The sequence below is a fragment of the Miniopterus schreibersii genome (assembly GCF_964146895.1).
Source record: "Miniopterus schreibersii genome assembly, chromosome: 1".
In the NCBI taxonomy this organism is placed as follows: Eukaryota; Metazoa; Chordata; class Mammalia; order Chiroptera; family Miniopteridae; genus Miniopterus; species Miniopterus schreibersii.
In genome coordinates this window covers 127,367,740-127,381,883 of record NC_138101.1, presented here as the reverse complement: position 1 = coordinate 127,381,883, position 14,144 = coordinate 127,367,740, and the positions used below count along the sequence as shown (strand labels likewise).

Genomic DNA, 14,144 nt, shown 5'->3' with positions numbered 1-14,144 from the left:
GATGAAAATAAAATACCCAAAATATAGTACATAAAGAAAAGTTGGAAAAAATGAAAATTTGAGGGACATTTAGGATAGCATCAGAAGGTAAAACATAGGTCTAATTAGAGCTCTAGAAGGAATAAGGCAAGGAGGCCTGGTGTCGCAACTTTTATTTAACATCACGCAGGCACTCCTAGCCTGCAAAATAAATCCAATTATGTACTAACTCTCATGAATAAGGAGTTGAATAAAAAAATCAAACTGTCATTATTTACAGAAAATATAATTTGCACGGGAAATTTAAACATTTTTGACAAATTATTAAAATGAATCAAGGAATTTAGCAAGATGGCTAATTATAAAATTAATATTTGAGAATGAAATTTTAATGCACCAGCAATAAAGAGGTAGAAAATGCAATTTTTCAGCTTTTTAGTTTGATATAGTCCCACTTGTTTATCTTGTTGCATATGCTTTAAGTGTCATACCCAAAAAATCTTAACCAAGACTCATGTCATGGAGCTTTATTCCTATGTTGTTTTCTAGGAGTTTCATGGTTTTGGGTTTTACCTGTAAGTCTTTAATCTGTTTTGAGTAACTGTGTGTGAGTGGTGTAAGATGTGGGTCCAGTTTCATTCTTTTGCATGTGAATATTCCGTTATCCCAGTGCTAGACAGGAGACTGTCTTTTCTCTATTGAGTATTCTCAACTGGTATTTTCGAATACCAGTTGACTGCATATGCTTGGGTTTATTTCTGGGCTCTTGGATCTGTTCCGTTGGTCTGCTGCTCTCTTTCACATTTTTATTTTATTGTGATGAAATACGCATAACATAAAAGTTACCATTTTAAACATTTTTACGTATACAGTTGAGTGGTAATACACTTGATCTTAGCCAAAAGGCCGAGAAGCGATAAGTTGAGTGGTAATAAATACATTCAGAATGTTGTGCAACTATCACCACCATTCATCTACATAGTTCTTTTTACCTTGTGAAACTGAAACTTTGTACCCATTAAACGGTAACTGCTCATTGCCACTTCTCCCTGCGCTTGGCAACTCCCCATTTTACTTTCTGTTCATTTGATTTTGGCTAGTAGTCTAAGTACTGCATGTAAGTGGAACCATACAGTGCACAGGTTCCAATTTCTCCTTGTTCTCACCTCACTTGTTATTTTCTGTTTTCTCGCGCGCGCGCGTGTGTGTGTGTGTGTGTGTGTGTGTTTTATGGTAGTCACCCTAATAGGTGTGAGATAGTATCTCGAAACTTTGATTCGCATTTTCTCTAATGATCAGTAACGTTGAACATTTTTTTCATGTGCTTATTGGTCATTTGTATATCTTCTTTGGAGGAATGTCTGTTCACTTTCTTTGCCTTTTTTGGATTGTCTTTGTTGAGTTTTAGGAGTTCTCTATTTATTTTTACAAAATATATGATCGGCAAACATTTTCTCCCATTCTGTCGCTTGCCTGTTCACTCTGTTGATATTGTCTTTCAATTACACAAAATTTTTAAAATTTTCATGAAGTCCAATTTGTTTATTGTTTCTTTTGCTGCTTGTGCCTTTGGTTTCACATCTAAGAAATCATTGCCAAGCATAATGACATGAAGCTTTTGCCCTATTTTCTTCTAAGAGTTATATAATTTTAGCTCTTATACTTATGTTTTTGATCCATTTTAAGTTAATTTTGTGTGTGTATGGTACTTCATTCTTTTGCATGTGGATCAAGTTTTCCCAGAACCATTTGAAAAGAGGGTCCTTTCCACATTGAGTGATCTCCCCCCCCACCCCCAAGTAAAAAATCCTTTGACCCTTTGACTATACAAGGTAGGGCAAAAATAGGTTTACAGTTTGTATGGAAAATAATACAATAATAAATAACAAGAATAAATTGTGTTTTGCATACTAATATCTACTTTTGTCCCACCCTGTATGCTAGGGTTTATTTCTGAGTTTTCTATTCTGTTCTGTTGGTCTATATGTCTGCCTTTGTGCCAGTACCACACTGTTTTGATTACTGTAGCTTTGTAGTAAGTTTTAAACTCAGGAAGTGTGAGTCTTTCACTTTTGTTCTTCTTTTTCCAAAACTGATTTGCCTATTTGGGATGCCTTGGTTTTCCATATGAATTTCAGGATAGATTTTTCTATTTTTGTAAAAAATGTCATGGGATTTTGATAGAGATGGCATTGACTATGTAGATTGCTTTGGGTAGTATTGACATCTTAACAATATTAAATATCCCAGTCAATGATCATGATATGTGTTTTCTTTTGTTCTATCTTCTTTAATTTGTTTCAACAATGTTTTATAGTTTTCATTGTACATTTGAAAGAATTTTTACCTCATTGGTTATGTTAATTCTTTAATATTTTATTTTTCTGATGCTCTTATAAATGGAATTGTTTTCATAATTTCCATTTCAGATTGTTCATTATTGGTGTATAGAAATGCAATTGATTTTTGTGTGTGGACTTTGTATCCTGCTACTTTGCCAAATTCAGTTATTAGCTTTAAAAGTTTTTTGTGTGAAATATTCAGGGTTTTCTATATATAAGATTAAATCATCTGTGAACAGAGAGAACTTGACTTCTTCCTTTTCAGTTTGGATCTCATTTATTTATTTTTCTTGCCTAATTTCTTTGGCTATAAATTTCAATATTATGTTGAATAGAAGTGGCAGAAGGGGGCATTCTTGTCTTTTTCTTGTTCTTAGAGGAAAAACTCTGTCGTTTACCATTGCATGTGATGCTTATTGTGGGTTTTTCATTTATGGCTTTTATTATGTTGAGGTACAAAATAGAGTTTTTCTACTTTTTTGGGTTTATATACTTTTAAAATTCTTCAAGTAAAAAAAATAGGGAGAACTGATTAGCTGTGTTTGTGTGTGCACGTATATATGCAAGCATTCATGTATACACATCCTAGATAAGCATATATATGTAATTTACATATCTATATATATATGAAGAAAATTGATGGACATTACTTATTGATGCTATATTTAAAAACATATTTGAAAATGGTAAATGAATTGGTCTTAATAATACAATATCTCAACTACAGGGTGTTCCAAAAAAATGTATACACACTTTAACAGCTGATAGCTCAATTTTAAAAATGAAATGTATTTTGCCCCGCCAGTGTGGCTTAGCAGTTGAGCATCGACCTATGATCTAGGAGATCGAGGTTTGATTCCTGGTCAGGGCACATGCTGGGGTTTTGGGCTTGATCCCCAACAGGGGGCGTGCAGGAGGAAGCCGATCAATGACTCTCTCATCATTGATGTTTCTATATCTCTCTCCCCCTCTCTCTTCCTTTCTCTGAAATTAATAAAGACATATTTAAAAAATAAAAATAAAATGTATTTTAATAAACACTGCCTTTATAATTATTCAAAGTGTGTGTATACATTTTTTTGGGACACCCTATATTTTTAGATGTTACCTCTATTGGAATTATTAGTTTTATGCTTGGTAAATGTTTGAACTGTTGTAAACTGAGGTGAATTAGTTGGTGGTTAAAAGAGCAGCAGTAGGAGTAGTCAGTTTGTATTTTCAGTTTGACACTCTTTGATGAGAAAACAAGTCAGTATGTTTGAGTATGATGACTGTTCTAAAAGAGCTTTTTTTTTTTTTTTCAGGCAACCTAATGAGGCCTCTTTTGAATTATGGTATTGCTTGGTGAGTATATCTTTTTTACTTTATATTGCTTTTTAGAATACTGTTGATTAATTTATGTAAATTAGTTGTGTTTTCTGTTTTTTGTTGTAGTATGTCTATGGGCTTCCTTGTTGAAGAGACTGCACCAGTTGTTTGGAGAGGCCTTATGGTAATGTCAGCCATTGAGAAACTGTTGAGACAGGTAAGAACATTGCATTAAGTGTCATTTTATTATTTATTGGCACACTGTAGTTAATGTAGTTGCTGATTGGAGCTGTTAAAATTTGCATTTAGGTTTCAGATGTTTTGCAAAAGAATCCAGTTGATAAACTGAATGTATAATGAGTTATGTGGTGCCAAGACCAAATTTCACTGTTACATGCTTTAATCTTTCCCATTATGTATGAGTACTGAAAATCCAATGTCTTATTTTATATTGTCCTATTGCTCTGTTGAGTCTGCATTAAGATGGGGAAATCTATTTTATAAGTAATCTGCCTTCTTTAGATTTGTGGTTAATCTCATTGTGGCCAATATGAGTTATAAGGGCAGTGTAGAAATTACTCAGATGTAGGAAAAAAAATTATATAAACTATAGTGCTTCAGAACAAAATAAAATTTTGTTTAACTCTGAGTACATTTGGCTGTATATTTGTGTGTATAATATCTGTCAAATTAATTTTAATTTATCATTAAGGAAGAGAACAGCTGATTGAATAATCTAAAAATATCAGATGAGCTATATGCTATTTATAGGAATAAATTTTATTTTATATTTATATTTATTTTATATTTATATTTATATTATGAATTTATAGTTAATTTTAGGAAAATATAATAAGTAATTTGGATTTTCTCCAGCAATTTACAGCAGTTACCTCTTATTCAGATTTTACTTTGGTTCAGGTACCTTGTGATAGGTAGACCATTCTAATCATCGGTATTCATATATATATGTATATGTATATATATATATATGTAATTATTTCTGATTGCGAATGGAAGTAGGTGAACTATGTCTTGAACTCTGAAACTCTTCTGTTTTCATTGTAACGTCTTGTCTTCTGCTACTCGAGTTCTGAGGCATGTGCTCTCCCACCTGTGGACTCAGTATCACCCTGTTTTCCTAGTGCATTAATTTAAGTCTCTTGGCTGCATCTCCTCCTCTTTTTATTTTTATTTTTTATTGTCTTTCTTGACTTCAGAGAGAGAGGAAGGAAGAGGGAGAGAGAGATAGAAACATCAGTGATGAGATAGTCATTGATCAGCTGTCTCCTGCACGCCCCCCCACTGGGGATTGAGCCCGAAACCCAGGCATGTGCCTCCACCGGGAATCTAACCTCGATCTCCTGGATCATAGGCTGATGCTCAACTTCAGAGCCATGCCCGCCAGGCCATCTCCTCCTTTTATACTCAGTTCCCAAAGTAGGTTATTTTAGTTTTACTTTTAACAACACCCTTCCTCTGTCAATTCTTTCTTGACCTTGACCTTGATTTGTGTGGGTTAATAGCCTCTCTCTCTTTTTTCTTTTTTAGGAAATTCTAAGCAAATCTTTATTCAATTTATAGTAAAAGTTAGAGTGAAATTTGGAAACACCAAAAGGAAAATTCTGATTTTGTTGTGAGAATATTTTAAATAAGAATTTCCCCCCTCCTATATTAGGGTTGTAATTCCCAACAGGAAATGATTCTGAATTCTTCCCAAGCCTTTATGATGGCCACAGAAGGTAGAAACACTTCAGCTTTGCACAGTGATCAGAGACCTAGAGATTCAAGTAAATGATAAGAGATACAGAGATCCAATTAAAAAAAAAAAAGCTCTGGCTGGGTGGCTCAGTTGGTTGCAGCATCGTCCTTTGCACCGAAAGGTTGCAGGTTTGATTCCCAGTCAGGGCACATACCCAAGTTGTGGGTTCGATCTGCCAGTGGGGTGCATATGGGAGGTAACGGATAGATGTTTCTCTCTCACATCAATGTTTTGTTTTGTTTTTTTTCTCTCTCTCTCCCTTCCTCTCGCTCTTAAAAAAAAAAAAAAATCAATCATCTTGTGGTGAGGATTAAAAAAGAAAAAAAGAAAGAGAGCCACAGATCCAGGCCAAGCTTCCAGCTCAGGGATACAGGATCCCCATCTTCCCATTGTTTTTCCCCAGAAAGATGTGAGCGAATTCTCTTTCTTACTGTTGTGTGTCCTTTTTAAAATCTCAGGGGCCCGTTTTGTTATTTTTTTTTAAATTAAATTTATTAGGGTGGTAATGGTTAATATGAACATAGAAGTTTTAGGTGTGGGTTTCTATGTTATAAGATCTATATGATCTGCATATTGCTCTGTGTGCCCACCACCCAGTCATATCTTTTCCCATCATCATATATTAAGACCCCCTTCACTCCCCACCCCCTTTCCTCTGGCAATCACCACACTGCTGTTTGTTTCCACAAGTTTCAGTTTTATATCACAGAGACCCTTTTAAATCTCAAATTCCAACAGGTGACAAAAGCATCTTGGCAAATGAGCCCTTGAGAGTGGAAGAGAGAGCATGTGTGCATGTGTCCTCAGGAGAGGGGCAAAGGGAGTTTTCCAGAAGAATTAGTGAGATCAGACCGGATAGTGCAGCAAGCTCTTCCTCCTGGGAGCACACCCAGGCCTTTCCCCTTCCCATCTTGTTTACTCCAGGCGCATTACCTTTATCTTTCTCCTAAGCTCCAAGGGCCCTTCTTTTGCCTCTGTAACTTTGTAAATCAACTTTCTTTTATTAAAAAAACAAAAGCCCTGATAGTACAAATTATTAGGCTGCAAAAGGTTTTGCCTGAAGTTCAAACTTATATTTAGGACCTGATTTTATAAATAAAGAAAATGTTTGAGGAAAGAGGTGAAAGGATCAAAAGTCTGAAGGAACCAGAGATGATGACGATGATGATGATGATTTTTGTGGAGTGTTGGGTAAGAGAGTAGGGTCAGGATCCCAGTTCCACATTCTCAGTCAGTGTCCTGCTATAACACAGCCTCTTTTATCTACTGCTGAATACTGTCAGAGAATATAGAATAATTGTTTTACTTGCCAGCATTGTATAATTTTTGGTTTCCCAATTCAGCCACAGTATCAACACTTCAGTCATCTGATTTTATTCATTCTTCTTTTCAACATTTACCAAATACTCAGCTTAAAAATATTTTGGGAATTTGATAGTCTGACAGAGGTCCTGTTGTAGGTGGCTAGAAGGGCACCAGGTGTTAGACCAGTGGGTTCAGACTGGACCTGGCTTCAGCAACCTCAGTACTTGAGTTCTGGCTAGGAAAGAATTCAGAGCCAAGACTCCAACTATAAGAGAACACTTATTTAGAAAGTCACAGATGTAGTAGTAATTAGTAGAAGAAACAGGCTGAGGAAACTAGTTATAGAGGCAAAGGAAGGGGCCCTTGAAGGTTGGGAGTGAGGGAGGTAATGGTAATGCTCTGGTGGTGGCGGGGGCGGCGGAGGAGGGGTGAGGGGGGAAAGGGAAAGGCTAGGGCTTGCTCCCTGGAGGGAGAGTGCTCTGGGTCCTCTGTCCTAAGAGTTTTAAGGGTGGAGATTTCAGGGGAGGTCCCAGGGGAAGGTCTTAATAGAATATTCAGCAGCTTTCCAGGTGTGTCCTTTCAGTCTAGGTCTTCACTGATTGATTGGCGGGCATCAGGGCAGGGGTTCATTATCCAATGCAGCTGGTCCTGAGGTTGCTGGTCTGGTTTTGCTGCTTTTCTGGGCCTGGAGCTAAAATCTGTATGTCTGTTTTTTGACAGTACCATGCTGTTTGATTACTATGGCCTTGTAGTATAGTTTGATATCAGGTAGCATGATTCCTCCAACTTTGTTCTTTCTTAAGACTGCTGTTGCTGTTGGGGGTCTTTTGTAGTTCCATATAAATTTTTGGAATATTTGTTCCAGTTCTATGAGATACGCAGTTGTTATCTTGAAAGGAATCTGTAGATTGATTTGGGTAGTATGGACATTTTAATTATATTAATTCTTCCTATCCATGAACAAGGTATATGCTTCCACTTACTTGTTTCTTTTTCAGTTTCTTACTTCACTGTCTTATAACTCTCTGAGTATAGGTCTTTTACATCCTTGGTTAAATTTATTTAGGTATTTTGTTCTTTTTGAAGCAATTGTGAATGGGATTGTTTTTTTAGTTTCCCTTTCTGATAGTTCATTATTGGTGTATAAAAATGCAACTGATTTCTGTATATTTACTTTGTACCTACTACTTTACTGAATTCATTTTTCAGTTCTAGTTGTTTTTTGGTGAAATCTTTAGGGTTCTCTATTTACAGTATTGTGTCATCTGCAAATAGTGACAGTTTTACTTCTTCCTTTCCAATTTGGATGTCTTTTATTTCTACTTCTTCTCTGATTGCCAGATGTCCAGTACTATGTTGAGTAAGAGTGGTGAAAGTGGACATCCCTGTCTTATTCCCAATCTTAATGGGACTGCTTGTAGTTTTTGCCCATTGAGTATGATGTTGGTTGTCAGTTTGTCATATATGGCCTTTATTATGTTGAGGCATGTTTCCTTTATTCCCACTTTGCTGAGAGTTTTTATCATAAATGGGTGCTGGATTTTATCAAATGCTTTTTCTAAATCTATTGATATGATCATATGTTCTTTATCCTTCATTTTGTTTATGTGGTGTATCACATTTATTGTTTTGCAGATATTGTGCCAGCTTTCAATCCCCAGAATAATTTATACTTGGTCATGGTGTATGATCTTTTTAATGTATTGCTGGATTTGGTTTGCTAATATTTTGTTGAGGATTTTATCATCTATGTTCATCATAGACATTGGCCTGTAATTTTCTTTCTTTGAAGTGTCTTTATCTGGTTTTGGAAATAGTATGCTGGCCTTATGAAATGAGCTTGGGAGCCTTCCCTCCTCTTGAATTTTTTGGAATAGTTTGAGAAGAATAAATGTTACTTATTCTTTGAATGTTTGATAAAATTCACCCATAAAGCTATGTGGTCTAGGACTTTTCTTCTTCAGGAGTTTTTGGATGACTGCTTCAGTTTTACTAGTTGTAATCTTTCTATTCAGATTCTTTCATTCTTCCTGATTTAGTTTTGGAAGATTGTATGTTTCTAGGAATTTATCTATATCTTCCACATTGTCCAATTTGTTGGCATATAGTTCATAATATTTTCTTACAATCCTTTGTATTTGTTTGGTATCAGTTGTTACTTCTTTTTCATTTCTGATTTTATTTATTTGGGTCCTTTCTCTTTTTTCTTGATGAGTCTGGCTAAAGGTTTTTTCAATCTTGTTTTTTTCAGAGAAACAGTTGTTGGTTTCATTGATCTTTTGTATTGTTTTTTAAGACTATTTTGTTTACTTCTGCTCTGATCTTGATTATCTCCTTCCTTCTACTCACCTTGGGCTTTGTTTGTTGTTTTTTTTCAAGTTCCTTTAAGTGTATATTTAGATTGTTTATTTGAACTTTTCCTTGTTTCTTGAGATAGGCCTATAATGCTATGAATTTCCCTTTTAGGATTGCTTTTCCTGTGTACCACAGATTTTGGGTGGTTGTGTTTTCATTTTCATGTTTCAAGGTATCTTTTGATTTCTTCCTTGATCTCATTGTTAACCCATTCATTGTTTAGTAACATATTATTTAGCCTTCATGTCTTTGTATGTTTTTTAGTTTTCTTGTGATTGATTTCAGGTTTCATAGAATTTTGGTCAGAGAAGATGCTTGATAAGATTTCAGTCTTCTTAAATTTATTGAGACATGTTTTGTGTCCTAACATGTGGTGTCCCCTAGAAAGTGTCCCATGTGCACTTGAAAAGAATGTATATTCTGCTGCTTTGGGGTGAAATGCTCTGAAGATATCAATTAAATCCACCTGATTTAGTGTGTCATTTAAGGCTACCATCTCCTTGTTGATTTTCAGTCTGGAAGATCTATCCATTGATGTCAAAAGGGTGTTAAAACCCCTACTATAACTGTATTATTGTCAGTCTCTACCTTTATGTCCATCAAGGTTTGCTTTACATAATTCAGGTGCTCCCATGTTGGGTGCATAATGTTTACAAGGGTTATATCCTCTTGTTGGATTGCTCCCTTTATTAATATGTAGTGTCCTTCATTGTCTCTTACTATAGCCTTGTTTTTAAAGTCTATTTTGCTACCCCAAATTTTTTTCATTACCATTTGCATGAAATATCTTTTTCCATTTCTTTACTTTTAGTCTCTGTGTATCTTTCCATGGTGGGTCCCTTGAAGACAGCATATACATGGGTCTTGTTTTCTTATCTGTTCAGCTACCTATGTCTTTTAATTGGAGCATTTGAGCCATTTGCATTTAAAGTGATTATTGTTAGGTACATATTTATTACCATTTTATTTTTAAAATTAAAAAAAATATCTTTATTGATTTCAGAGAGAGGAAGGGAGAGGTAGAGGGAGAAACATCAATGGTGAGAGAGTCATCATTGATCAGCTGCCTCCTGCACGCCCCTCACTAGGGATTGAGCCTGCAACCTGGGCATGTGCCCTGACTGCGATTGAACCACAATCTCCTGGATCCTAGGTTGATGCTCAACCACTGAGCCATGCCCAGCGGGGTGCCATTTTATTTTTTTAACTATGTTCACCTTCCTCCTCCTCCTCCTCCTCCGCTTCTTCCTCTTCCTCTTTCTCTTCCTCCTCTTCTTCTTCTTCCTCCTCCCCCTCCTCCTCCTCTTCTTTTTCCTTTTCCTCCTCTGCCTTCTAGCAGGCCCTTTAACATTTCTTGTAATACTGGTTTGGTGGTAACACACTCCTGTAGCTTTTTCTTGTCTGTGAAGCTCTTTATTTTCCCTTCAATTTTAAATGATAGCCTTGCTGGGTAAAGTAGCCTTGGTTGTAGCTCCTTGCTTTTCATCACTTTGAATATTTCATGTCAATCCCTTCTGGCCTGAAATGTTTCTGTTGAGAAATCAGCTGACAGTCTTATGGGAACTCTTTGTCAGTAACTGATTGTTTTTCTCTTGCTGCTTTTAAGATTCTTGCTTTGTCTTTAACCTTTGCCATTTTAATTATGATGTGTCTTGTTGTGGGTCTCTTTGGATTCATCTTGTTTGGGATTCAGCGTGCTTCCTGGACTTGTGTGTCTTTTTTCTTTACCAGGTTAGGAAAGTTTTTACTCATTATTTCTTCAAATAGGTTCTCTCTCCTCTCCTTCTGGTATCCCTGTGAGGTGGATGTTGGTATGCTTCATGTTGTCCCAAAAGTATCTTAAACTATCCTCATTTTTCAAAATTCTTTTTTTTCTCTTTGCTGCTCTGGTTTTTGTATGATTTTTAAATACCTTGTCTTCCAAATAGCTGATTCACTCCTCTGCTTCATCAAGCTACTGTTCATTCCTTCCAGTGTATTCTTTATTTCTGACTGGTCCTTTTTTATGGTTTCTATGTCATTTTTCATGCTCTTCCACATCTTTATAATCATTACCCTGAACTATATATCTGATAAATTGTTTACCTTCATTTCATTTAGCTCTTCTTCTGGAGAATTTTTTTGTTCTTTTATTTGGTGCCTGTTTCTCTGTCTCCCCATTTTGGCTGCTTCTTTGTATTTGTTTCTATGTATTAGGTAGATCTGCTATGACTCTCTGTCTTTTTTGGGTGGCCTTATATAGTAGGTGATTTGTTGGATCCAGTGGGGCAGTCTCCCTGATCACCTTAGCTGAATGCTCTAAGAATGTCCTTTGTGTGCTTTATTTGGGTCCTCCTGTTGTCATTGAGTCTTGATTGCTATTGGCTCACTCATGCATGGATTGACCCTCAGATTGGCTGAAAGTGAAGCTCAACCCCCAACACTCTGCAAGCTGCTGTGCTGGTTGTACAAAGTGGAATTTGACTCAGCAGGGTTTGGTGTCTGCTGAGATCTCCCCATGGATATGATGCTTGTGAAGCTTATTTGACCCTGCTCTGTTGTAGTCTTATACTTGCCACTGGGTATATTGGTTCTGTGCCTCTTCAGAGGGACTCTGGTGCAGGTCAGTGTCAGATGCTGTATGACTGGCCCTGGACAACCTGTGTGGAGCTATCAGCAAGCCACAGTTTATGGCTTCCTCTGCTGGGCCTGGATGTGTGTGGAAAGGACCATGTTGCACACCAAGGTCTGCTTTTACTAGCACTGGGCTCAGGAGCAGGTCAGCAAAATTCTCAAAGCACCCAGAGATTCTCCTTTGCCTGAAGGCTGTGTGTTAGGCACAGTCACTTAAAGGGCCTTGAGCTGTACTTCGCAGCAGGGCGTAAGCTCTACACATTGCGGGGGGTGGGGAGCATGGATTCCAATGGGTGTGGCTATTGCTTTCTCCCAGGCTGATGCTGCATGGAGGGATACTCTGTCTAAGAAAGATAGCTTCTGCAGTGTGGAGGAATGTGTCAGCACAGTGATCCTGGAAGCTGACCTCTCAGCTCTCTTCTAAGAGCTACCAACCCTAGACTCTCCTCATGCAACTAGAGTCCACTCTGCCCTCCCTCTGCCGGAGCACAGGTTGAGTGGCTGTGAATGAAATTTTGTGCTTTGGCCCTTTAAGAGGGTGCCTGTGTTTGTAGCCATCTCTCCCTGGCAGATAGAAACCCTGTTGTTTTTCACAGCCAGATGTTACATGGGTGCCTTTCCCGATTCTGGTGCTTTTGTCTGGGAAGCCCAGCTTGGGGTTTAGACCCCACACTTCTCAGGGGGACCCCCCCACACAGCTGATATGTCCCTCTGGAACTTCAGCTGCTGCCCTTGAGTGCCTGGCCAGCCCTCTCACGCCTCCACACCTCCTACCACTCTTGTTGTGGCCTCCTCTGTAAGTCCTAGGTTATAAGGCTTCTCTCCACCTAGTCTTTAGTTGGTTATTCAGGTTGATTTTTCTATGTACTTTAGTTGTAATTTCAGTTTGTTCCTGGGAGGTGAGTGTAGCTTCCCTCCTGCCACTGTCTTCTATCACCACAAATTTCTGTATTTATAAAAGTTATCTGTGGAGCTAGTTGGAAATTCAGATTTATAGCCTCCCTGTTCTATTCTCCCACTTGAAGATTTTTCTTTAGTAGATCCAAGGGAGGGCCAAGGAGTTTGCACTTTTGATAGATTATCCCAGGTGACACTAATGCTGTTGGTTCTGAAATCAGGTTTAGGCATATGATGGGCCAGAGACAGTGCTTTTTAATTGCTTTCAGAGGAATAATAATAAGAGATGGGCCTAGCCAGTTTGGCTCAGTGGTTAGAGCATTGACCCATGGACTGAAGGGTCTCGGGTTTGATTCCGGTCAAGGGCATGTACCTTGGTTGCAGGCTCGATCCCTGGCCCAAGTCATGTGTGGGAGGCAGCCAATCAATGTGTCTCTCTCACATCGATATTTCTCTCTCTTTCTCTCTCTTTCCCCCATCCACTCTCTGAAAAAGCAATGGAAAAAATATCCTGGGGTGAGGACTGAAAAAAAAGAAGAGATGAAGATATGAGTGATAGGATCCCCATGTAGCGGCAAGGGCCTAATGGATGCTAACTATCATGATTTTTAGTTTTGCCAACTCTTTAGCAACTCTCTGACACTGAAAGTTGACATGTACAAACCTGTGGTTGAATTTAGAATTGGCATGGCAGAATGTCTAAAGGAGAAAAATATCTAGGGCATTAATCAGGGAAATACGGAAGTCAAGGCCTGATTTTCAGGCATGTTAGGAGTCATCAGGAGACTGGGTAAATGGAGGATTCAAATAATTGAAAAGCACCTTTGATGTGGAAGAAGTGATTGAGTAGCCGAGAGAGGAATGCATGTGTAAAGTTACAGATAAATTGATTTTGTTCAGAGAAGAAGGGGCATTAGAAAAGTTAGGCTTTTTTTTTTTTTTAATGGATGAAATTTGCAAATAAGGTATTACTGGGGAAAGGCAGTTTCTACTAAAGTGAGGAAAATGTCAAGGATCAAGGTACCTCACAGTAGGGTGGTTATAAGTTTGCCAGATAAAATGCAGGATATGCCTAGTTAAGTTTGCGCATCACCTACACAGTGAATAATTTTTCATGGTATGGGTATGTTCTAAATATTGCTCACACTAAAAATTTATTTGTTGTGTATATGATATTTAAACTTAGAAAAGTGAGGGTCCTCTACTTTTATTTGCTAAATCTGGCAAACGTAAGTGGAAGTGATGTTTCATAAGACACAGAGGAAAGTAGGTAAGAGTCAGGTTGGGAGTAGGTAAGCATGGTCATGGAGTACAACTGAGCTGTTTGAGAATAAAAGTATGAAGTAATATCAGGAGAACATTATTTATTCAAGAGTGGCAAGTGTGAGTAATTGAAATGAGTTGAACATTAGAGTGAGAGGTGGGGTAAAGAATTACATTAAGTTGGGGGATCCCTACTAGGATCATTCTTTGTAATTTGATGGACAGTGGTTTGTCACCTTCTTTTTACCAGCAACATCTGTATCTCCTTCTGAAGAATAACTTGTATTTCTGGATACAGAAGCAGTAGTATAGGGGGTCTC

The 14,144-nt window shown here is 37.5% G+C and overlaps 1 protein-coding gene across 3 annotated transcripts in view; it reads left to right on the top strand.

The window, feature by feature from the left end:
• Positions 1-14,144, top strand: part of NUBPL (NUBP iron-sulfur cluster assembly factor, mitochondrial) — a 184,987-nt gene that overhangs the window by 63,717 nt on the left and 107,126 nt on the right. For all 3 annotated transcript variants that reach the window (XM_081161979.1, XM_081161980.1, XM_081161978.1), the window contains exons 5-6: positions 3,626-3,665; positions 3,756-3,846. In XM_081161979.1, coding sequence (XP_081018105.1) covers positions 3,626-3,665; positions 3,756-3,846 — 131 coding nt within the window. The remainder of the gene's footprint in view (positions 1-3,625; positions 3,666-3,755; positions 3,847-14,144) is intronic.